At 47.3% G+C, this 26,254-nt stretch overlaps 1 protein-coding gene across 1 annotated transcript in view; it reads left to right on the plus strand.

The window, feature by feature from the left end:
• Nucleotides 1–26,254, plus strand: part of p23 (cytosolic prostaglandin E synthase) — a 71,804-nt gene that overhangs the window by 15,379 nt on the left and 30,171 nt on the right. Inside the window, exons 2-3 of the mRNA XM_075679575.1 lie at nucleotides 189–369; nucleotides 25,851–26,093. Of these exons, the coding sequence (XP_075535690.1) occupies nucleotides 189–369; nucleotides 25,851–26,093 (424 nt within the window). The remainder of the gene's footprint in view (nucleotides 1–188; nucleotides 370–25,850; nucleotides 26,094–26,254) is intronic.

Genomic DNA, 26,254 nt, shown 5'->3' on the forward strand with positions numbered 1-26,254 from the left:
CCACAAACCACTGGGGTGTGTGCAGAATGCCCTGCAACACCAATAAATGCGTGGATGCCTCAGCAGCCTGACAATTTAAATGACACAAGTCTAGGTGCTGTACCTGCTAGTGTTTCTGAGTATTCACATTTTAGAAATCTGTTGTGCGGCAGTGTGTTATAACACATTCTTTCTGTTGTGTCATGCAGTCTTCCAGTTCCCCCTGTACTGTGGGCACAGCGCAAGAATGTAGTCTATGTCAAAGTGGCCCTGGAGGACTGTAAAAACCCAACCATAAACTTGACTGCAGACTCGTTACATTTCAAAGGAACCGGAGGAGTAGAATCCAAGCCGCACGAAGTGATGCTTAGGTTTCTGCATCCTATCAAGGTGAGAATTGCTTGTGCTAAAGCTCAAGCGGTCAAGTGAAAGTATCTTACTGTAAAGCAGGAAAAATATGTTGCAAACCGACATGACGTGCGACATGTCCTAAAGATAGCTGTCAAACCTTGTTGAAATGGGCTTGTTGGTATGAGAAGTCCTGTGTAGGAATTGATAGTACTGTGTGCATTGTGATTATCTTAATGGTATCCTACTATATATATACCTGTAAAGTCAATAATCCGTGGCTTAACGTTTTCATTAATGCACCTTTAGAAATTGATAAGTGGAAACGCTACATTTTAACCGATGCGTACGCAATAAGCTGGTACGGTTTATGCGGATACAAAACACATTATGTTCAACGGCCGCTGAGTCGGGGATTTGACTTTACTACTTTTAAAACGAAACTACTGTTTAAGCGGGTATGGTTTAACGAGGTTTTACTGTACTTTATGTTGAAAAGTATTTACACCACATACTAATATCCCCGTCACACGGCAGATCAAATGTGATTTGCAATGAATGACATTCATTCATAATGCCATTTGTTTACTGTCACATGGTAAAACATAATGACATTCGTTGAAAATGACATTTCGAAACGAATGAGTTCGCCAAACTCATTCGCATTCATTTTGGAACTGACTGTGTATCCTCGACACCAGGAACCTACCGGTCAATCTCGCAAACAGTATATGATTGTTTGTTTAACAAAGTGCAACTATTGTTCTGTTGATGCTATTACCTAATTATTACTTCAATGACATTTAAAGAGAAGCTGAAGAGTCTGTCGAATTCAATAAGACGCTCATATGCGGATGCGGGAACCTTATAAACCATGCAGGTAAAATTTTGGGGGGATTTTTCACTTAGGAGCGACGCAATCGTCTGTTAAAATTGCGCTCGTCACCTTTCACTCGCTCGTCAAAATTCACTTGTCGTCTGCAAGCCGAACTCCACGCGAACGACGGCTTTGGGCGACAATTTTCCGGTATGAGGGCAGCAATATACGTGCTGAAACTAGCGTGACTCATGCTTTATCAATTTAAGTTGATGTATTTTACTGTAAAAAGGAGCATAAAATATTTCTGAAGGTCTTGCACTAGGTTCTTATTCTTGCACGTCTAAAATTCAATAGTTTGCTCGTTCCGTGCGACAAACAGTAGTATTTGAGTTATGTACATCCAGTTCCGGTTTTGCGCTATTGGCTAGTCGCTCATAGCACTTCTGGGCGACGAGCGACGAGTTCTAGATTTCTAGAAACTAAAGCCCCTCCATACACGTTTCCGCCGACCAGGCGTGGACGGAGGGGCTTTACTAGAATCGAGCGACAACACCGAGTGACCTGTTCAAGCGACGGCCTGTTTTGACGCTCGAAGCCGTCGCGCCCAATATAGCTTTCGGGGGGTTTGGACTTGACGCCGAACTCCTCAAAGAAACGCAAGCTCTTGAAATTTTACGTGACCTTTTCAGCAAAACAGCGCCAAACTACCTTGCACCGTGTTTCATGTGTAGTGGCAGCTGTCGGTCCGGATGAACACATCGTTGACGTCACGAGGCGCCCGACCAATCACGGGCGGAAACGAGGCACGCGAGCTGCCCAGAGTCTGCTGCTGCACTTTTCGTCGAAATAAAATTTGTTTGCGCTTTCTTTTGCTTAATTTTGATGCGATATTCGAATTCAGAGGGTTGAAAACCATGACTTACTGCTCTTCACTCATTTTTTCTGGAAAAGCTTTCAGCTTCCCTGTAAGTGGGGACGCGGCTTTCGCATCGCGAAAAATTTCCAAAAGATCGATCTTTTGAAAATCACATTTTCAGTTTCTGTAAACTGTAAACCTGTAACCACTGTAAACCACTTAGAAGTGCTCTAAAAATTTGTTTTATCAGCCAAGGTGGCGAAAAATCTCACTGAAGTCAAGAAAGAACAGCGTTTTTCAAGCCACAATATCTCCGAAACGGCGTGACTGAGCGCCGCCATCTTGGTCTCGTTGGAAAGCGCGTTTCTCAGTCTTCAAATCTGCCACTTCAGCGATCTCCTCTATACAGAAACAAGTGCACAAAAAGCAAATGATTGAAGGTCGTGTCAGAGTCTGCGCTTGGCCGCACTCGCCACGTGACTCCAGCGCGGTTCGCCATTAGTCTGGCGCTCGCGTCTTCTGCTTGGCTCTTTGCACCTCGCGAGTCTGGACATCACTCGCTGTAATCTCGACGTGTCAAAGCGGGTGCTACGTCGCAGTAGGGTAACCGATCCCTACGCTTGTGGACATTTCAGACTCGCAGCTAAGCATTCCGAGCATCGGCGACGCGGACTTTGCAACCAAGATTCACGCACGGAATCCTTGGACATGTGGCTAAGCCTTTCAGCGCTTGGTGCTTCGGAATTCATGACGAAGCACATCGCGCATGCAATCCTCGGGCACACGGCTAAACATTTCGCGCATAGGGAGCCACTGACTCGGTGATCATGCACGTCGCACGCGGACCTCTTGGACCCTCACCTAAGCATTTTGTGCATCGGCGCCTCCGACTGCGCGAATAAGTGCATAGAGTGTCGACTCCTCGAGCCCACGGCTAGGAATTTCGCACGTCGGCACCTCAGACTGCGCGAATAAGCGCGTCGAGTGTCGACTCCTCAAGCCCGCAACCAGGCATTTTGCGTGTCTGCACCTTGGACTGCGTGGCTAGGTACTTCGCGTGTTGGCACCTCGAACTGCACGACTAAGCACATCACCCGTCGGTTCCTTGTATCTGCAGCTAGGCATTTTGCGCGTCGTCATCTTGGACCCGCAATTAGCATATTGCGCATTCACTCTATTGTCACGATAGCTCGTAGCAATATCTGTCATACCACCCCTTCATAAAGAGAACCTCATCATGAGCTCTGTTCACTAGGCCCCTTGGGCTGGCACAGACACCTGGCTGCAGAAGTGATCGAGGCATCATACAAAAGTACAATTCTGGAAAGCACTTAGCAGCTGCATATCTATCACTGGCTCTGTGATCCTAAGTTCTACAGCCATTGTCAAGTAAAGATGACTTGGGAGGCTGCTGACACTCGGAGCCTTTATTCAGTAACATGGTCAATTCTACAAAAAAAAAAAGCCTACCTGTACACCGGCATAGACAGGAGGAAGTAATCATGTCGAGGCTGAGGATAGGACACACACATGCAACACACTCATACTTGCTAACCGATACTGATCCACCGGTCTGCATTAGATGCGGAAATCAACTCACAGTCATCCATGTTCTTATACAATGCCCTGGCATGGAAGCCACGCGAAAGAAATACTTTCCTGAACTTTACCGCACCAATTTACCTATGCATCCGGCATTTTTTCTATTGGCTGAGCCGATGTTCCCCCTCGACCGGCTGTTAAGTTATCTTAATGATGTGAATTTTTTGAAGAATATATCTTACCGCTTTTAAACTCATCTTCCCTACGCTACCCGAAATCCGACATAATCATCTTAAATTCTCCCAAGAAATGCAAGCCTTATGATTTTAATTCCTAGGCCTTTACAGCCACTGCAGTACATCACAGGCATTGCAACCTATTATAACCACTGACATGTTTATAACATTCTACCGCACTACTAAACATCGTTGCTGGCGCTCTTTGGCCGTTGTAGCCCTTGCGCCATAAAACACTAATTAATAATAATTGTACTGGAGATTGCTATCAATCAGGCAGCCTGCGGGCATAGGCTGCCTGTGGGTACAGGCTGCCTGAATGTACACTGAAACTATATTCATGCCCACACAGAGTTCTGCATGTCACTTGGTTTGAAACCTAGGCACCGTGCTCTTCTTAGAACAGCAGCAGCAAAGAATTCCCTATAAAAAGGGGGGGGGGGAAGCACACCAAACCAGAGGCCACATGTACAAGAAGCCCCACATCACAAAACACCCCAAATGCTACAAATTTGGTGCCTTTTAGAGAACTAAGAGAAGGTGAAACTTTGAGAGACATTTTCTCAAAACTGTGTTTCTGCCTTTTTGCTCAGTTTCTGGAGCTGATTTCTTTGTTACCGTTTAACATATTTTGACTAGTTTTTCTTTTTTTTAACGTTTTTGTCAGGTTTACGATATGGCTATTCGTCTGCCCTGAAAGTGTGCTTGATGTGAAGGTAACAAAATATGGCACTCCAAAAAATCTGTGTTGCGAAAAAAAAAAAAAGCAAGATTGTGACGACCTTCAGCATGCATTTAGCTATGCAGTCAATACTTAACAAGTCTTCTGTCATGTTTTTTTAAGTTCCCCAGACTCTCCAGAAAGGAAGAAGGTGAAAAATTTTGCTCAATAAAATTGAATAAAATGTTCTCAAGATATCGCTCTGAAACAATTATAGAAGCATCATGGAGACAGTCTAAACATTTGTGCCAATTTTCATCAAAATCCGTGAAGAAATAAGGAAGTTGATTTTCAAAGCCACGTCCCCTTTTAAGTGAACACAGTGCATAATTGCAGAAAGTTACTCTTAAGGAGGGACGCGGGGATCAACCTAAAAAAACGACCCAAAAATCAGTTTTTAGAAAGTTGCAGATTTCGAATCTTTAACCCCTTTTCTATAAGTTTTCCAAGTATTTCCGCTGAAAATGACTGCTAAGTACCATAAATAAATATATACATAAGGCAATACAGTGAAAATTTCGTGAAAATCTGTGGAAAAGTCGCGGTTTTCGTGCGTCCCTAGCTCCGAAACGGCAGTACACGGCGCGGCCATTCTGGTACAGTTGAAAAGCGCGCCTCTTCGCCTTTCGACGCCTCTTTCATTTCCTGATAGAGAGAAGAGGAAGCTTAAAGAAACAGTAGGTCTGAAGGTCGCAGAGCTGCTTGTCACGGCTGCCGATTGGCTTGCTCTGTCACGTGCGTTCTATGAGCCGCCCTATTGGCCGGGTCTGGAAGCGAGCTGCTGCGGCATCTGCTTCTCCCGTTTCTTTGCGCGCTGGCTGCTGCCCCTTTGTTTACGTGTTGGATATTCGAGGTACGCCGCCGCTTCATCGCTTTATTCGCATTTGAGTTTTCTATTTCATTTTGTGGTGTCGAGCATGACTGGGCGGACGTGGACAACGAAATACGCAACCAAGCCCCGCTTCGGCAGCCGCAAGCGCAAGCCGCCGAACATCCGAAGGATAAGTAGTCCTAGCAGAGATGTGTCCGCGTGCGAGCTTGCAAGACAGACTGTCGACGCATTGTCGGGCAGTTCGCAGGCTGTTGCAGCCTTGAGTTCCAATGGTAATGATACTGAACTGATAACAACCTTTGCCGATGCTTCCGGGCCTGCAGCGTGCCGTAAATGCTCCGCGACGTACCCCGATTGTGCCACCGCCGTCACCGAGATGAACGACGAAAGTGCAATCAAGCGCGTGCGCCTGCTGGCCGTGAAGACGAACCGTGCATGAGCAACGGTCGCATCTTGAGTCACAATTCATCATGTCGGAGGTGTTGAATATGACTGCCGCCACTGTCCATGCGTCACTTGGTTCTGTGCCAGCAATCGAACAGAAGATACGGTTTACGGCTGGAGAAGCATGCTCGGTGGCGACGGACTCAAGCTAGTCGAGCGGCTGAGATAGATGCCTTGCGCAAGAAGACGGCACAAAAAGCACATGAAAGCAAGCATAAAACATCCAAGAAGCCAAGAGATCAACCTGACGCCTGCAACTACAAGGCCGGTGGTTTCTAGTCGAATAAACATGGGCCAAAACTTCGAACACCTTTTTCTCAAAACTTTTTTCTACCACCGAGGTCAGCTTGCAAAGCCAATATCTCAGCCACCATTATGAATATTTTTACACCGTTTATTTTGTTACATTCATTGTGCACCACTGCACACAGTGACATGTTTTGTTTTCAAAATAGTTGCTTCTGTAATTTATCTTTTGTTATCACAGTCGAGATTTTCATGCAACTGAAGTAGCTGCCAAAGAATGAGAATATAAAAAATTCTGTTAGGTTAAAAAATTACAGGAATGTCACTGTGTGGAGGATACATATAGGAGTGCTGTCAATGTTTGCTTGGACTCCTAGCATCAATGTACAAGTGCGCAGGCATTTTGCAAAAATGAAAGCAGAAGCATTATGTAAAAAAAAAAAATACTTCAAATATTGCAGCCATATTTTCAGTTTTGTTTATGTGATATTATTAACACCTATGCAAAATTTCATCAAAATTGGCTGGTAAATAAAAGTTAGCTTTGATCCCCATATCCCCCCTTAAACCAGTGACTATTTGGCCGTCTTTGGCTGCGGCAGTTGTTTGTCCACACTAGAGTATCGGCCAAGGCTGCTTCGATAGACTTGACGGAAATGAATAAGCAGAGCGATGTGGGCAAGTTGCTTTGTGTCCATGGTGCAAATTTCTGCGGCACAAAGCACTGAAGTGCATAAAGAAAAGTAAAAAGTGAACGAGGGTCAAACACGAGCTTCACGTTGCTTCAGAAATTTACACCGTTGACAATAATATGCATGTGCATTTTATTTTCCTATGGCATGCGCTGACAATGTGGATAGTAGGAGCCCAAATGCATATGATAACGACGATGACACGAAACTACTGTTTTTATTGCTTTTCAGCAAACGTAGCTGATGCGCCCATTGCACTTTCTGCCATGTCGCTTGCTTGATCTTCGGCTTGGTGACTCGACTTGGTTGGCAGTGACAAGTTAGTGATCGAAAAGCACGGTGTGAAAGGGATGATCGCATATCGTTGGAATGTTAGCATATTGGCAAATAATTAACGGAGAAAAGTTGGTTTGACACTATTTTTGCCTGTCCTTTTTTTTTACTATCATCAATGTCATCATATTCAAATGTCATTACTTTTTGCTGTGTGACAGCATGAGATAATGACATTAACCACAACTGTCATTCATTCGAAATGACATTAGATTTGCCGTGTGACAGGGATATAGGACTAATCAACGCAATACAGTTTATTTCTAAACATATGAAACCAGCTGCCTGCTGCTAATATAGAATACAAACCACATCATGAAAGCAGGCACAAATGCCTCATCAATCTTCACTTTTGTAGGCTACAACATTTGGCTATTTCACTGGGGAAGTTTCGAGACTGTAAGGTAAATTTCAAATCTGCGAATGACGCAGAGCGGCTTGTTGCAGCTCCTGCACCAAAATTTTGTTTCTTTTCTCAACTTTTTCCTCTTTTCTCCTTACTTCCTACAGCAAATGAAGCATTTTCTGGCTGGCGCTGCTTTGGCTTGGCTTGGCGTGATGTAAACAGGAAAGTGCCGCTCCTTGAGACCACAGGGTCAAGCACATCAGATGGCCGGCTGCGTTTTAAATTTCTCGAAAGATTATAAGGTCCTACCCATGCTCTTGGGACAAACCAATGACAACACAGTAGTGTAAACAATCACTAGGGCATTTATTGCACCTTTCATACACTGATGCACACTAGCCAAATTGCTATCCATAGAACATGCTGATGGATGTGCGACAAATCTAGGAAGTCCGACTCACCGTGACTTGATATCAAGTGAATATGTTCACCTAATGCTGGGCACCAATGCCTGGTCATTCGCGTGTACGGCCATGTGAATGGTAGCGCGATCGAACAGCCGTATTCATTAAAGGGGTTGGGACACCAAATTTTGAGGCTATAAAAAGCATGTTGTAGGCTGCTTCCGTATGCAAGGACGCCCAGAAGAGGTATTGGACGCTGCAAGCATCTCAAAATAATTTTAATTCAGCTCCAAAAAGTCATTAAAAACCCCTCATAGTTGAGACCCATCGCTAGCGCGGCAGTTACTACGTCGCAGAGGAGGAACGAAAATATTGACGTCATAGCACACTAGCACAAAAACGTGACGTATGATGAGTAGCGATGAAATGCCGATTACAGAGCCTGCTGAGTCAAGCGACCTAGCATAGCCTCCACTATCCTAGCATAGCCTCCACTATGACCGAGCTACAGGCATATAGAAATCCTTTCTTAATGCAAAGAAGGGGTAAGGTGCAGACACGGACACAAGAGGAGAGAAGTGGACAACACGAACGCCGCACGGCGGCCCGCGAACAGCAAACTGCGTGTAGCACTAGCCGGCCGACTCCGAAAGGGACCAGGATATGCGGCGTTCGTGTTGTCCGCTTCTCTCCTCGCATACAGTGGAACCCCGTTCATACGTTTTTCACCGGACCGAGGAAAAAAAAACGTAACAGCCGGGAAAACGCAACAGTGAGGAAAGCTCCGAAAATGAATGAAAAAAGTGCAGCTTCAACTATAGACAATTTATTTCCACAGAGTGCGCTTAGGACTTAAAAAGAGCCTAGAATGGTGGCTTGCCGTTTCTTTCACTCGCTAGAAATCACCACACGTTTCTCAATAGCCTGGAAGGCCGCATTGCTGTCAGCGTTGCTGTGAGGTGCGACGTACCTGCGGAGGAGGTCCAGAGCCGCGACGGCTTCTCCAAAGCTAGGATTTGGCAACCCCCTGGCATCATGCGGCTCGTGCTCGTCGTCGTCACCGCGCCAGGCAACGGCAACGGACGAATGAATATTCGCAGGAAATTTTGCCCTCTTTGGCGTAATCATGATAACATGCTAACGTTTGTTTAGTATTGCTGCAGAGCGCGCTCGTCCGAGCAGCCCGGTTGTGCGCAGCGCTGCGTGGTTTCGCGAGAACTGTAAACAAGAGGGGAGAGCTGGCCCGATAGGCGGAGCAACGCCAACTTCCGGCTTCTCTTTAGAGTGACGTCAGGACCTCCCCTGAGTTTCCTTCCTCCGTGAGTCGACCCGCCCAACAAACCATGCGGTGACCATAATCACAGTGATGATAGTGAGAGCATTTTTCACGAATGGCCACCTAGTGGCGGCCTCTCGAACTGGCGTGCAGCTTCTTGCAGCCAGTTCAATAGCCAAGCCCGGTCAAAACTCGTCAAAAGCCAAAATGGCGGTAGGAGCGCGTTGCCTACTTTAGCCCAGGCGGGTTCGGGTTGCGACACATCATGCGGGAACGTTTTCACAGCTACTACGTAACAGCGGGGTTCCTTATACATTGGATCCTATGGAAGCTATGCCGGGACCGGATGAAAGCGACGTAGCAGCCGGGAAAACGCAGCAGTGAGGAACATAACAGCGGGGTTCTACTGTAGTCGCATAGTTCGGCAGCTCGGAGCGGTTCTCTCATTCGCTTGGCCTTTCTCAATGTGAGGGCCTGTCCACGTTACCGGCACGGAAACTCGCCACACGCTGTTTGCCGTTCGCGGGCCCCCGTGCGACGGCAGTTTCACTCACGAACTGCGAGATTTCCTTGCCGTAGAGAGGACGGGCCCGGGACCCATTTGTGCGGCAGCCGTACGGCGAAGCAGCCAATCAGCGACCGAGGTGTAGTCACTCTGGCACCGACGGCAGCTTCACCGCCTCTGATCGTTCGGCGCCGCCGATATCGTCGCTAGGCCTTTTCCGGTTCACTTCAAAACTAAAGCTTACGGTGCTTAGGAATGAATCACCGACTCTCACAAGCCGCAATATTTTCTTACCGTTGTTGTCACTGTTCGCAATAATTATAATAATCGCGACATGCAATTCGAATCGTCAGTTGTTGACCTCTGCTGGCAGAGCACGCGTATGCGCGAGCAGACGACGCAGCATAATTTTACGTCACTATTTTTTGTGGCCCACGTGACCAAGCCATGTTGCGTTTCCTGCTCTTTGACGTCATAGCATCTCCCGGAGCCCAGAAACCGAAACCGAAATCGCTCTGTATAATAATGCTGTTATTAAATTACTTATCGGATATATATGAACCCTGCTGTGTGTATCGTGCTCCCTGAAGCATGGCGCAACGTTTGAATCAACAAACGCATGAACGAAAATTTTGATGTTTCCACCCCTTTAATTCCAGCCGGCTGCTCCTTGGCCTTGGGGACGGTCTCGCAGAAGCATGGTTTGACGCACGCGCAGAACATCTGTGTCACTCTGCCGCCCTTTACAGGAGCCTAGTTCGATCACGACTGGACTAGGGGGCCTGGTTTATCATTCTGCCGCCCCGAGCGCACTGAAGATATTGGACCCCGTCCACCACCTGGGTATCCGCCTGGCCACTGGAGCCTTTAGAACCAGCCCTGTCAAAAGCCTATGCATAGAGTCAGATGAGTGGTCACTCCATTTTCGGAGAACATACATCAGCTTCAACTATTTTCTCAAAGTGCACTCTAATAAGGAACATCCGTGTTACACTACAGCAAACGACTTGACGTGTGAAACTTTTCGGTAACAGGCCATCTATGAGAATTCCTTTGTCACTGCATATAAGTGAACTTGGTGAAGAAACTGATGTCCCCATACTTGAACATAGCCTAATGCCTGCAGCCGAGCTATTACCGCCCTGGGAGTGGCAGGTGATAGAATGTGACGTATCCTTTGTAGATGTCACAAAGCACGCTCCTGAGGTTGAAATTGCTATGCATTTCCGTGAACTTCAAATCAAAGTACTCCTGCAGCAAATTCTACACACACGTGTCAAAATCGCATGTTGGCATATCTTCCGCTGCTCTTGGTCCCTCTTTTTCTGATTCTGACGTGTTAAAACCACTGACAAGTATCTTCACTGCAGAAGTCTATGCAGTACTGTCTGCAGTAAAACACATAAAGAAACTGAAACTTGACAGAGCAATCATATTCAGATTCGTTAAGTCTTGTAAAAGCACTCATTTCTTTAGAAAAGCATACAAATCCTCTCTTCAATGAACTCTACTCACACTTATGTAACATCTACTTATCACATAGACATGTAGTAATATGCTGGGTTCCTGGCCATAGAGGAATCGAGGGAAATGTGCTTGCCGACGAGATGGCAAAATTAATGGCATCGCAGGGTACTCTTTCTGCTGCAGTCCCTGCCACAGACATGAAGCCTTTTCTAAGAAACAAACTGCGAAACCACTGGCAACGCTTGTGGGACGCAGAAACAAGTAATAACCTTCACCTAATTAAGCCTACGTTAGGTTTCTGGCACCCAACTACGAATACACGAAGAGCAGACGTCCTGTTCACTAGACTAAATATAGGACACACATTTGGCACTCATAACTTTCTCCTGACGGGTAACGAGCCTCCAACCTGTGGTAGATGTGGCGACAGGATAACCGTCCTCCACGTCTTCCTGGACTGCCGGGAAGCCGAAAGAGACAGGAGGAAACATTTTCGTTTTGCATACAGCCGTCGCGTCCCTCTGCATCCGGCCATGTTTCTTAGTGAAGAACCGCTTTTTAAAGGGAAGCTGAAACGGTTTTCAATTTCCATGAATTCCTGGGATTGGGATGAACAGACCTAATAATTTAGGGTTCCGAAATTTTTTTCTTCATTTTGTTAATATAATGGGCGGAAATCTGTTTCTAAATCACCCCACTGTCACGCCCCCATCGCTTCCCGGAGCGCCGGGTGAGGTGGTTGCCAAAGGAGAGAACCGGCGAGAGTGACGTCATTCGCGGGGACCGAGCTGCTGGACCGGCGTGCTGGCATGTGCTGGCATGCCTCTTTCCATCCTGCACTTTACTTAACGACGCTACGAGAGATCTGGCGCCGCCGCCACTCACGTTTGTTTTCTTTTGCAATTTTTGTAAACTGTTCTTTCCTTGAGTACTTTGTTAAGCGCAAAAAGACAGACACAAGAAAGACGACAGGACAAGGCGCTACTCTCAACTGTCTGTCTTGTCTCAACTGTGTGTCTGTCTTTTTGCGCTTAACAAAGTACTCATGGATTCGCACCAACTAGCCCGCCAACGCATTGTGCTGTTCTTTCCTTCTGTGCTGCGTGAGTGCCTACAGCCAAGGGCGCCCAACATGCCCTCGTTCTGTGCAGCATTCGGCTGCGCGAACACAGGCGGGCGAGACGACGTGGTATTTCACAGGTTTCCGAAGGACAAGAAGCTTGCAGCGCAGTGGGTCCGTGCCGTGAGGAGAGATAAGTTCGTGACGACGAAATCAACTGTGCTGTGCTCGGACCACTTCCGTGATAGCCGGATAGCCTTACGACAAATGCGGAAACGCGTTGTTGCTAGCGTTGCTACTCCGTTTCATACATCAGGTGCAACGCTGTGGAGGCTTGAGATACTTCTTGCAGTGGCTGCATTCGCACTTAGAAAAAGTTCGGTGTTTCTTGACCCGATTTTTTAGAAAATTTTCCGTATGAAATGAAAAAATAAATGAAATGAATGAAAAATGAATGAAATGAAAAAATATGAAATGAATGAAAAAGAATTTACCCTTAGAAACAATCCGTGTACTTATACGGCTGCTAACACATTCTTTTAAATCAATTTTCTTTTCGACGTTTTTTAATTGCAGCCCGTCGCGGCAGCTTCACGTGCATGCTCGCGCAAGCAAACGCCACTGGCACGCTGCGAAGCATAGATGGAAACCCGCGCAGTAATAAATTTTGGTGACCGGACTTCATGCTAAGCTTCCACTGCGTTGCACCTGAGGTATGAAATGGAGTATAGGCTTGCCTAGTGACGTTCAACATACGGTTGCAGTTATCGTGTTTACCACAGGGCGGTGCTAAAACTGCCTAATATCTTTGTCAACACTAGCATGGAGCACACATACCGATTCTTGATCGAGCCACAATCGCAAAGGCGTCGAACCATAGTATGAATATTGCACATATAATACCTCTGGCCATCTCTGGATGCGTATGATAAGCAACTTCCATGACTGTACCTCGCAGCACTGCATGTGTGCGCTTTGAAACGCGGCACTTATGTTCGCGACCGTGTATCAACACTAAAAAAAAACGCGGGACTTTAGACAAGCAGAGGCAAGGTGCTTGACATCGCGGAATTGCACCCGTGTTTACAATCTAATGAGAAGTTAGTGCTTCGGCATTCTTCCAGCAGCAAGTTCCCAGTGACACTTTAGCACATTTTTTCTCCCGTCATTGGAATGTGCAGCTACATGAAAATAAAACATACGTACCAGCTAAAATTTCCAATGCGCGAGAAGGTGCACACATCGCTCTCGCTGTTGGCACACTCAACATCGTCGGTTCGAACATGTACGGCGAAAATACCAGCTGTCCGAGACAGCGAGAACGTTCCATAATGCTTACAACTCTGCTATGAAGCCAGAACAGAACAGCGTGCTACACTCTGAAATGGCGGCGACGACCGGCGGCTGCCGCGAATGACGTCACAGCGGCCCCGACCAATCACGGGCAACAGCGGCGTTCGCGCGATGCCCTGAGGCGCTGGTGCGCGTTCTCTTGAAAAAACAGCCGCTTTCGTTTGTTTCCGCCCTTTTTGAACCAGATATTAGTGTTCAGGGGACTCAAAAATGTAGAATGCCACAGAGAACTCATTTTTTTCGAGAAGTGTTTCAGCTTCCCTTCAAGACCAGAGCAGTCCTCGCTTTCTTGAAAGATGTGCTACACGTTACAAGCCCATTAATTTCGTATTGCATCCTTGGGTTCCCTTGGCTTCCAAGGGCCCCGGTGAGGCAGTAGTGCTCTAGACAATTTTATATTTCTAGACAATCACATATTTTATGTATTGCATCATTCTTTCTCCATGCATTTTAATGTTCATAGCACACGTCAATAGTCATTACCATAATTTTATTACACATAGATTTCATGCAATTTACGTTCGCCCTTTTAGGCTCCTATACAGCCACATCACATTAACTTAAAAGAACCCATCAATCCACTGCTATCTCATTAACACTTGTATGGCGCTCTTTGGTCATACCTGGCCCTTGTGCCACTAAACATCAAACATTCATTCAATATCACCAGTGGATTCACCGTGGTTGCTCAGTGGCTATGGTGTTAGGCTGCTGAGCACAAGGTCGCGGGATCTAATCCCGGCCACGGCGGCTGCATTTCGATATGGGCGAAATGCGAAAGTACATGTGTACTTATTTTTAGGTGCACGTTAAAGAACCCCAGGTGGTAGAAATTTCCGGAATCCTCCACTACGGCGTGCCTCATAATTGGAAAGTGGTTTTAGCACATAAAACCCCCTAATTTAATTTTTTAATATCATCAGCGAATCGCAAGTTACTAAGGTATTCTCCATTAACTCTTATCCCCAATTCTTCCCAATCCAGGTCTCTGAATGCCTGGTCCTTTGGTTGACAATAGTCTAAGGTGTTCCTGATTCTCTTTGCAATTGCCTTAGCAAATATTTTGTAGGCAAAAGACTGTAAGCTGATCAGTCTATAATTTAAGTCTTTGGCGTCCCCTTTCTCATGGATTGAGATTATGTTGGCATTCTTCTAGGATTCCGGTACGCTCGAGGTCATAGGCATTGCGTATACAGGGTGGCCAGTTTTTCTAGAACAATCTGCCCACTATCCTTCAACAAATATGTTGTGGGTGCCACTGGTACAGTACAAATCTCTATAGAACTCCTCAGCCACTTGAATTATTTTATCCATATTAGTAATGATATTGTTACGGTGTTAAAAACAGTCAGACGTGTATTTACATAATATCTACAATAATTATAGCAGCTGACAAGATGGTAGACAGCGCGCGAAGACCAGAACATTGTCTTCTTCCAACGATGACTAAAACATCATCTTCGTCAGCGTGTCACGTAACCCCTGGCGGCTGGAGTACCGGCTCAGTGCTGGTTAGGAGGTGGGCGAGTGATATAACTTAAGACGTGCGACGTGGACCACGTCGTAGCGATGCTTAGCCATGGTTGGCTCAAGAGGGGCGATTTCGTACGTGATGTCAGTTACTTCACACAAGACACGGTAAGGGCCGGAGTAGTGTAAAGTAACTTATCCAAGGGGCCAACGCGTCACGATGTCGACCAAAGCAGAACCACGCCTCCCTGTGTGTAATGTATGTCACGATGGCAGCCGTCATATAAGTGCCGCTGATTGTCCTGTGACTCCACAAGTCGCCGTCGAGCAATATGGCGTGCTTCTTGTGCTTTGAGGATGGCTTCACGGGCGTACTCGGATGCGGAATTCAGACTAGCAGGCAGAACTGTGTCAAAAGGTAACGTAGGGTCGCGGCCAAACAAGAGGAAGAGTGGAGAGAAGCCTGCGGTATCATGGCAAGACGAATTATAGGCAAAAGTAATGAACGGCGGTGCAACGTCCCAGTCGCGATGGTCATCGGAGACGTCTCGTACATGGACAGCATGTCAGTAAGGGTGCGGTTAAGCCGCTCGGTTAGACCATTCGTTTGTGGATGGTAACCAGTAGCAAGTTTGTGTTTAGTCGCGCACGAGTGTAGAAAGTCATTGACAATTTTAGAAAGAAAGTAGTGGCCTCAATCACTGAGGAGCTGTCGAGGGGCGCCGTGGTGAAGAATGACGTTTTCTAGGAGAAAGTCGGCAACATCGGTTGCACAGCTTGTCGGAAGAGCTCGTGTGATTGCATATCGGGTGGCGTAGTCTGTTGTTAGAGCAATCCACTTGTTTCCTGAAGCAGACGTAGGAAAAGGGCCTAAAAGATCAACACGTACACGGAAGAATGGTTCTGATGGAACGTCAAGTGGTTGAAGGCGACCAGCAGGAAGTGTGGTCGGCTTTTTGCGTCGTTGACAAAGATCGCGCGCAGCGACATAACGGCAGACGTCACGGTATAGACCAGGTCAAAAGAAGCGCCGACGAACGTGGTCATAAGTCCGTAACACGCCAAGGTGACCTGCAGTCGGTACATCATGAAGCTGAGCGAGAACAGTTTGACGCAGATGCTCAGGCACAACGAAGAGTCGGGCAGAGCCATCTGGGTGCATCTTAGAGCGGTACAATATACCATCTTGAAGTTCAAACATGCGAAGGAAAGGATCGGGTGTCGTTGAAGTGAGCCGTTGAGTAAGGTGTTGCAAGGAGGCGTCCTAACGTTGTTCGGCTCCAATGTCGCGAAAAGCAGCCAGAGAGAGAACGGTGACAGGTATGCCGGCCACAGAAACGTCGGGAGGGTCGACAAGATGGCGCGACAAGCAGTCCGCATCTTGATGTAACCGGCCGGTCTTGTATGCAACGGAATAGTTGTATTCTTCGAGGCGCAGAGCCCAGCGGCCAAGGCACCCTTAAGGATCTTTGAGGGATGAAAGCCAATACAGAGCATGGTGATCAGTGATGACTGAATTGGCGGCCGTACAAATAAGGGCGGAATTTACCCACTGCCCGAACGAGAGCCAGACACTCGCGTTCAGTGATGGAATAATTGCGCTCAGCAGAGGAAAGAAGGCGGCTGGCGCAGAAAGCACAGAAACTTCACGACGACCAAAGTGGCACTTGGACAAATTTAGTTGGAGCCCCGCCTGACGGAAAACAGATAGGATCGTCGACAGGCGCTCGAGGTGTGTCGCAAAAGTTGCAGAAAAAACGATCACGTCGTCCAGGTAACAGAGGCAGATGGACCACTTGAAACCGTGTAGGATGGCATCCGTCATTCATTCAAATGTGGCCGGGACATTACATAAACCGAAAGGCATCACTTTGAACTGATACAGGCCATTGGGAGTAATAAAAGCTGTCTTCTCACAGTCCATGTCATCGACGGCAATTTGCCACTAGCCAGAGCGAAGGTCGATGGATGAAAAATATTTACCTTCATGCAGGCAATCCAGGGCATCGTCAATGCATGGTAGCGGATTGTTAAGAACGGCCAGCTGCAGTGCAAGTTTGCCACCCAGTTGCGACTATGGAAGCAACATCTCGGGAGCATCGCCGCCAACCTCTAGCCACAGCGTGACTAAATCGACTTTGTGTCGGGGAACAAGACGCGCATCCCCCATTCTCCGTCGCTTCAGCTAGAATGCATTCGATGAAGCAGGCCTCGTGCTGAAACCGCCGCCAACCTCTAGCCTCATCGCCATTGTGACTGAATGAGTTCGGCGGGCCAACTATTGTTCCCAAACTCCCCAACGCGGACCTGATCCGCTACGGGTGCGCGAGTTGCCGCGGGAACGCCGTTTTGCGCTGCTGCCCACGCACCGGCGAAGACTCAAGACAATGCGCTACCCGGAATGGCTCAAGCGGTCTACGGGCCCCCTCTGACGTTGGCTCCGGACCTTCGCACCTGTGTGTATGCGTGTGTGTGTGTGTGTAAACCGTGCCACAGAGAGGCGGCTAGTTTGCGATGACTAAACGAACGTTTAGATCACCTTGTATCGGGAGAGGACCGAGTGTTTAAAAACCGCTGTTGTGCGGCTGCTCAGCACACTCTCTCTCAAGCAGTCATGTTAGACTGATGTACTTTCTCAAACAGTCATGTTAGACTGATATAAATACTGTAAATAAACCCATATTCCTCATTCGCGATGAGAAGCAGTCCTTCGCTTCATCAACTTCCTCAGTGTGGATAGGTTGGACGACTGCATGGGCCAGCTACCTTCTAATTCTTGCCTGCCTCCAATCTTGACAACAGATCACGAGCGATGGGGTTGAACCCCCAATCGTAACAGGAGAGACATCTTTCTTTGTTACTTTGTTGAGGTGTCGATAATCGACGCAAAATTGCCAACTGTTCTTCTTTTTAACTAGTACAACAGAGGATGCCCATGGGCTGCAAGAAGGTTCGATGATGTCCCGTGAAAGCATCTTGTCAACTTTGTGTTGTCGCTCAGTAGGCGAGACGCGGTAGGGTCACCGAAGGATCGGGCTCGCATCACCGGTGCTTATTCAATGTTTTACGGCAGAATGTTTACGACAGAGAGAAGGTAGTAGAGTTGTGCGTCTGTTTTATCACGCCGCTAGCGCCTGTATTGGCGGAACGTCATCACGTGGTAGTCAAGCTACCGTGCATTGCGGAGAAGCAGATGCCCGGGCTAATTTTTCTATTTCCCGCCGCCGCTGCTGCAGCGAACTGGATTGACACAAGTTTTCGCCAGTCAAATTTAAAGCGAATCCGGCCAATCTTGGCGTTCGCTGTTCGCGTGCTCGCTAGCTGTTGAGCAACAACATAATGTGCACTGCGCATCTCGCAGTTGGTTCATCGCAGTGTCCTCGCAGTCACATCTGAATGATATAATGTCCGGGTGCTCTGCTCCCGACTGCACGAATCGCTCTGAAAGCGGAAGAGCTTTTTATTCGATCCCATTCAATCCCATGCACCACACTGCTTTCACAGAACTGTCATAAAAAAAGCCAGCTCACATTTTCATGATAATGCACTGCTTGGGTTGTTGTTTCTGAAGATAAAAGAGGTTACACTACTAAGTAAAGATATTTCATCTACTACTGCTTATGTGAAGCAGGATGCAAGAGGAATTAATATCATTATTTACCGTGCGGTAAGGGCCTAACTGTATTTTGCATTATTACACATAATGTAGCTATGTAAATCCTGTGAGAGAAAAACTTTCACTACACTCCCACAAAAGGTTACTTTTGGAATCCCTGCAGTGAAAAGGCACATAATGAAGTGGCACTTGCAGATGTGGCTGATATCCAGTGCCTGCTAGTAGGTGGGTACATTTCTACAGCAAATTTAATGGGGTACCAGAGTCGAAATACTAATGGTTGGTCATTGATTCACCAGTAATATTTAAGACTGCCAACACGTTGAGAGCTTTGGCACATGAGCAGGTATGCCTATTGCAAAACCCAGTGCTGCGCGCTGGGCAGGCGTGGTGTACTGGTGCGAAAAACAGCTCTAGTGCCTTAAATATGCGGTGCCTGGACACCGTATATATATTTTTTTGAGAACAGAAAGCAACAGAGAGCGTTTTGGTGCAATAAAAAAAGAAAAAACGTAAAAATAGACAAGCTTAGACCAGGATTCGATCGTCGGACCTACAAATGCCAAGCCCGGTACTTTCGGTCTCCTCGATTTGGCTGCACTTTCTGCACTAGTTCAGGGAGTGCAGCACTCTAGCACTCGATTTGCCAGTGCAGCTAGCGCCACCTGCACTTCGGCACTCGATTTGACGTCGTGCTGCACGAGTTCATGTACACTTCGGCACTAGATTCTCAGCAAGTTCTTTTCTCGTGCACCTAGTGCAAGGCTTTTGATAGCAGACGACACATGCGCCTCCGTGGCCATGCGGGTGTTGGTAGAAGGCATCGACGGCGCCTGTTATTAGTAACGCAGCACGGATGCCAGTTTTCTTCAGAATGTGTACGCAGCATCTTGTTAAGGGCGCTTTCCGGGTTCAGCTACTGCTAAGTGCACTGAAGGCCAGGATTTTCGCTCAGGTCACAGTCGTTTGTATTAATTTTCACGAGCTTACCGCTACCTCGACGTTAAAAACCACATCGGTCAGTCGTTTGAAACGTTGTGCCATATATGATTCAGAAATGTGTGGAAACCGCGCTCGGTCATGCTTTCTGAATAATGATGCCGAAGTTGAACTAATTTCTAGGTACTAATACATACATTCTTTCCACAGGACCAAAAAGGCCATTGCGCACACGTTTAAGCTCGCGGCACACACCAACAAAAGAAAAGCCACAGTCGCCCAGTCGCAGCAGACGAAGGCCTGTATGTTCTTGCACTTTTGTCCTCGATTTGACCGCTGCACTGAGAGCCCTAGTGTCGCGCTACACTTACACTTGAAGAACTGGCGCTGCACTGGCACGACACTTTTCTGAACTAGTGCAAAAAGTGCAGCCAAATCGAGGAGACCTGTTACCACTACGCCACGCCTGGAGCCGAACGGCGGCGCATAATTTTCCACGTCAAGGACCGAGAAGCAGTTATAGATGCACTGACGCCCAGCAACTAAAACGCACGCCTATACCACAAAGAAAATTTTGCTGTCCATATTCAGTAGCATGCTTGGAAGTGCCGCAACACAGATTTTCACTTGCGATTGGCATTTTAACTTCGAAAAAAGTCCTAAATATGGGCTGTTACTACCGATTTTGATAGCCGTTTCTTGTTCTTCACGCGAAGGATATGCATCGTTTTCTTAGTTCAGTGATGCCTTTCAGTTGACACGTCTTTCTATTCATATATCTTCATCAGAGAAGCGCAGGCTAGGGCTGTGAGCCTTCGGCGACAGCACATATATACCCGTGTTTATGACGAGTCACATTGGCGCTCATGGCTACTTGTGCTGGCAATGTAAAGATGAAAAAATTGTTCATTTAAGAACATTGATGCGAAAGCTGAAATATGGTGATTTATCCTTGTTAGACTTCTTGATTACTAAGCCTAGACGCGCTGAGAGCGTGCAGACGGACTCGGCGGATACGCTTGGCTTAAGCTTCGGTGGGGACCGATCTCGGCGTCTTTTTCTTGACGATCTTATTCAGTCAGCTGTTTTGATGCACTTTGTTTGCGATGTTTGCGATTAGGCGGAACAGCAGTCCACAAGCGATGCAAAAGCGTCCACGGTCGATCGACGATACGGTAGGCATGTCGCCTGCAAAAACAGAGTGCGGCTTCGCCACATAGATTTGGTTGCTTCCCAGGCAAGATGGCGGACCTACGCGCAACTCTGCTACCTTTGGTAGCATATACAGTAACTCTATCGAATATGTCCCAGTATGAGGCAAGGAGGCAACGTAGTTCTTGAGCACGCTGGAGAAGAAGTTCAGGAGCAATCATTTTTGTTAGGGCATTCAAGTCTGAAGGGACAGGGCGAAGCAAGAGTTGAACACGATTAGCTCACAAGTTAGTCGAAATGTGGTAGTCTCTGGCTGGCATTATTTGTGCCAGGGATATTCCACGCGGGAGTACTTGTGTACAGAGTCCAAAGTTCAGAAGTGGAAGGCTGGACGTGTTGTCCAAAATGGTAACGACAGTGTGAGGGAAAGCGACGTTATGCGAGAGCAGGACATCTGGATTAGGAGATACGATGTAGTCACCGTCTGGTACAGGTGGAACGGAGGAGACACCTATGTAGGTAATGGCACGGTGAGAGACAAATATGCTCTGTGGAACATAGCCGTATCCGAGCGCTATCGGGAGGGTCAATAGCAGCAGGTAGAGCGAGTTGCACAACACCAGCAGAACAGTCTATCAAAGTCTATCAATGTGCAGTCTATCAAAGCGGAATGTGTAGGCAGAAAGTCAAGGCCCATGATGAGGTCGTGAGGGCAGTGCTCTAGTACATAAAACAAAAGTACTATGTCCGGCGACACTCATGCGAGCCGGACAAATGCCAATAACGGCTGGTGTCCCATTGTCGGCGACTTGGACCACAGGCAAAGGGGCAGGAGTGAGGACTTTATTGAGATGATTCCGAAGCTGAGCATTCATCACAGATACGTGCACGCCAGTGTCAATCAGAGCCGTAACAGGTACACCATCCACGTTCACGTTAATGAGGTTCCAATGTGTGGGCAAGGTCAAAAGAGGATTTTTGCGTCGGGTTGGTTTGGCAGCATCACCTCCAGGGGCTGCACCCGTTAGTTTTCCGGAAGGAGCTAGGGGACAGTGATCGACGAGACGGGGGCGATGGGGAGAAGCGGCAACATGGTGAAGGAGAACAGCTAGGGCAGGTAGTACGAGAAGTGTCGCCAAAATTTGCTGGCTGCGTTTGCGGGGCAAACCGAGGAGCAGCATGAGGGCCGTGGGATGGGTGGTAGGACCAGGGAGTCGAATTTCACGAAGACCGGCAGTGATGTCAAATATGGCCGATACGGCCACAGGTGAAGCATATAGGCCTGTCATCTGGAGTACGCCATTCGGCCGGGTTGCCATACTGCGTTGGGGCATTCAGGCTGTGGGTGTGTATGACAGTGCTGGACGGAGGGTAGTCAGGCCGATTAACTGAGCAGACGTTGGTCAAGCCAACGTTGGCCAATTCTTGGCGCACGACGGACTGTATCAATGAGCCGGTCGCCTGGCAATTGTTGGGGCCATGGGTTGGGGTCGTGAGAGGAGATGCGGCTTCTATTTCACGTCGGATGACATGGAGGGTGTCATCGGAGCGATTGGGTGTGGGCGTACTGCGGAGGTCTTCGCAGGTGGACGTAGCAACCATGTTGGGAAGGCAGGGAAATGGCTGTGCAATGCGGCGACTCTTGGCTTCTTCAAACCGCCGGCATTTGGTAATGATGGCTTGCACGGTGGAAGAATTATTGAGGTCAAGGAGATGGAAGGCATCATCTTCTATGCCCTTGATGACATGTGCAACCTTATCAGGTTCGGACATCTTCGGATCCACTTTGCGGCACAGAGTGAGCACGTCCTGCATGTACGTGAGATAGGATTGAGTGCACATCTGGACATCCGAAGCGAGGTCTTTTTGGGCGGCACGCTGACATCCAACAGGCTTGCCAAACAAATCTTTGGGTTTGTTTGCAAATGTCCCAGCTGGTAAGTTCTTCCTCGTGGGTATGAAACCAGACGCATGCTGTGCCCACGAGGTAAAATATCAGATTCGCAGGAATGATGGTCTGGTCTCAGTGGTCGCTGGCACTCACCCGCTCATATAGTTGAAGCCAGTCTTCAACATCAGTGTCGTCGGGGCCAGAAAAGGTTCCTGGGTCGCGGAGTTGTGCTAGAATGACGGTGGGCGTGGGTGCCGACGGGCCCGAAGCATCCTCGCCTTGAGCTAGCATTTGTTACGTTTCGCCTACGACGCGCGGTATAGCCGGCGCGGATGCAACGGACGCCGGGGCTTCGTTCAAAGCGGCGGACATTTTGGCCCGTTCAGCGCCGCCGATACGCCTCCCCGCCAAGCGCGTCCAGGCATGTTTCAATGCCACGTGTCTTCAAGTGTGCGTGTGTGTGTGTGTGTGTGTGCATGTTGGTGCCCACGCTTGTCAAAGCGCGGCAGCCGGGGAGAGGAGCTCCCCAAGTGTGAAGCGAGAAGGTCTGACCGGCGCCGGCCCGGCGGATGCGTCACTACACTTGTCTCAACCTGTCTCTCAGCGTGTCCGTGCCCCGTCACATGCGCCTCTATCGAGGCGTTCCTTCTTGCCCTCAACTGCGAGAGTATAAAAGCAGCTGCCCCCGGACGCCAAGAGAGAGGCTCCGAATTCTTCCGTTGAGTAGCGTGCTCTCCCGTCTCTCCACTTCGGTTGACCTGACCGCCCGCTCTTTTGCGATGCTAGAATAAACAAGTTGTTCTGTTAGCAGTCGACTCATACTTTGCCAGGACCTTCGGATGCTTCCAGTTGTGCCCCAGGCCGCCAGGCCAACGCTACCCTTGGGGCTTGCGACCCAGCTGCAACAACTGGTGTCAGCGGTCCGATTGCAACACATTGTAGATGCAGCCAAGGAGCGCCCACTGTGTAAATCCGTCTTGATAATGATCCCGCAACCTCCACCAAAAATGTTACGGGGTTAAAAACGGTCTAGATGTGTATTTACAGAATATTTGCAATAATTATAGCAGCTGACAACATGGTAGACAGCACGCGAAGACCAGAACATCGTCTTCTTCCGACGATGATTAAAACATCTTCATCAGTGAGTCACAATATTGCCTGCTTTGTCTCTTAAGAGGAAGCTTTAGCTCGGGCCCAACTCTGACGCGGCCTATTCTAATACATGTAAGAACGCAAAACTTTTTTCTGATAACCCCTGGACCGATCTTAATGAACTTTGTTGCATTTGAGAGGGAAAGTGAAATTCTAGTGACTGTTGGTTGCGGAATTTCTTTTTTTAGGTCCTGAATTTTGTTAAAAAGATTTTCAAAAATTCGAAAGTTTGAAAAAAATAGAAGCACAAAGTTTGCAAATTCATAACTCTGCATCAAGAGCAGATATTGCGGTTCTGTAAACGAGATCCATCAGATCATTGAAAGCGGACAAATCCAATACATCATTTTATATCTTACGTGAATTTGTTACGTTGTTTACAAGGGTTCTGCAAAACCTATATTTCCATTTTATTACATTTTTTGACATTCATGTGTAACCTATCAATTTTGTCCGCTTTAGATGTACTATTAGATGCAGTTCACTGAATTGTATTATAAATTTTTGTTGCTGAGTTCAAGTTGTAAACTTGATAGTTTTGTTTTTGAAAATTTTCGATTTCTTCGAATTTTTAATAAAATATTGACGACCTAAATCAAAAATCCGAAACCAGCAGTCACGAGATTTTAAGTTTTTCTTTTAAATGCAACAAACCTCGTCAAATTTCGTGAAGTGGTTGCCGAGAAAAACAAATTCTGCTTTTACATGTATTTAGATAGGAGCACCCGAGCTAAAGCTTCCTCTTAACACATACATCTGATTGTTGCCTATTCCTAGTTTCTTCACTGCTTCTAGGCTTCCTCCATTCCTGAGAGCATGCTCAATCCTATCCATATTATATGTCCTTATGTCAGCTATCTTACGCTTGTTGAAACTGAGTATATATATATATATATATATATATATATATATATATATATATATAGGTCCAAAAGCCCAGCTACACATGGCTATGCTGTCGGTGTATGCCAAGCACATGGCCTAGCAAAGTGGCCAGCCTATGTATGGCACAATGTAATAGGCGATATCTTAACAAATCGGCATTGTGGTCATGTTTGTTAAACATGCAGCTGCGTAGGAAATGGTGCAGCTTGATCTGGGTGCAAAGTGCACGCATTTGAATTGTGCAGCAGCCACACATTCTTTCATCAGCAGCCTCCTCTGTGACAACATAGCAAGCACAGTATATGCCTCGTGTGTTTGCCAGCTCCATTTTCATCTGCACAAGTTTACATGCGTGTATCTGTGACGTCAGTTTTATTCCTTATGTCCTTGCTGACCAAATTCTGTGTGACCTCCAACTCTGATATGCAGTTGACTCTCGTTACAACGAACCCTGCTAATCCATCAAAAAATGGGCATCTTATCCGAAGTCCGTAATATCCGAAATGCCCCACTTTCGAAACTTTGGTTGTGATGTGTAAACGTTATTGCAAAGAGTGAGTGCTGAAATGTCCAACGTAAAACAAAAAGAAAAGGAAAAACAAAGGTGCTGTTTCATTAAAGAGGTGAAGCATCGGTTCCGATAGCAAATTAGTAGACAGCTGTGCGAAGTAAGGATAGTGTGTAGCTTTATCGGTCGTGTAAAATTGTAAACATTTGCTTACTAAATTAGGAAGCACGGTGTCACGCATGTACAGGTAAGCATGCACACATCTTGCTCGATGACCATGGGAAGTTCGTATCAAAATGTGGGAGTGAGGAAGCATGGTAGCAGCAGCGAGTGAATTGACCTTCGTGCTGTCTTTTGCTTCAATGCAAACTAAGCATCGAAAGCACAGTGCATACAAAGCTACCGGCACTGTGTGCACTTTTTCCACATCACAGATCACTTTCAAGATATGGCACCCAAGCGGCCGTGCGGTAAGCAGCTGCCGGAGTACAACTTGCTTTACCCCCCTTCCCCCCCCGTACCTCACACTAAAAGGAAGACTGCCTGCTTACAGCATACAGCAGCAATATCGTCGCAGTATACAACATGTGGTGCGCTTAGATGATATCATCCTTAGACTTTCTACGGAACATCACGGCAATGCCAGCATAAGTGCACCTGGAGAGTCCATGTAATTACTGCTGCAATAATTATTTCTCTTTGTGCTTCTTTTGTGCGGGGGGGGTCATGTCCAGCTGGTGCTGTTACAAGAGTGGTGCCCCGCTTTTTTTGCAGCCAGAGGACAGCCGTTATGTGGTGCGGCCGCGGGGAGCCGAATTCGTGCTGGCCAAGGCAGAAGAAGGTCCCTTCTGGAAGCGGCTGCTCCAGGATGATGTCAAGCATCACTGGCTGAAAGTGGACTTCAATAAATGGGTCGATGAGGACGACTCTGGTGACGAGCTGGGTGCAGGTGGGGGTGATTTCGAGGAGATGATGCGCTCCATGGGTGGCCTTGGTGATGATGACACACCGGACATGGTACGTGTTTAGGCATCATGATGTTTAGGATGTTTTTGTGGAGGTGCAAAAATAACAGCTTTTGTTTTTAATTTGAGAGTGTTAAACTTGCTCCATTCGGCCAATTGTCTCAGTGTGATATTTGCCAACAATGAAAGATCGCCGATATTACGAGACTGAAA

This window comes from Dermacentor variabilis, chromosome 2 (genome assembly GCF_050947875.1).
Source record: "Dermacentor variabilis isolate Ectoservices chromosome 2, ASM5094787v1, whole genome shotgun sequence".
Lineage (NCBI taxonomy): Eukaryota > Metazoa > Arthropoda > Arachnida > Ixodida > Ixodidae > Dermacentor > Dermacentor variabilis.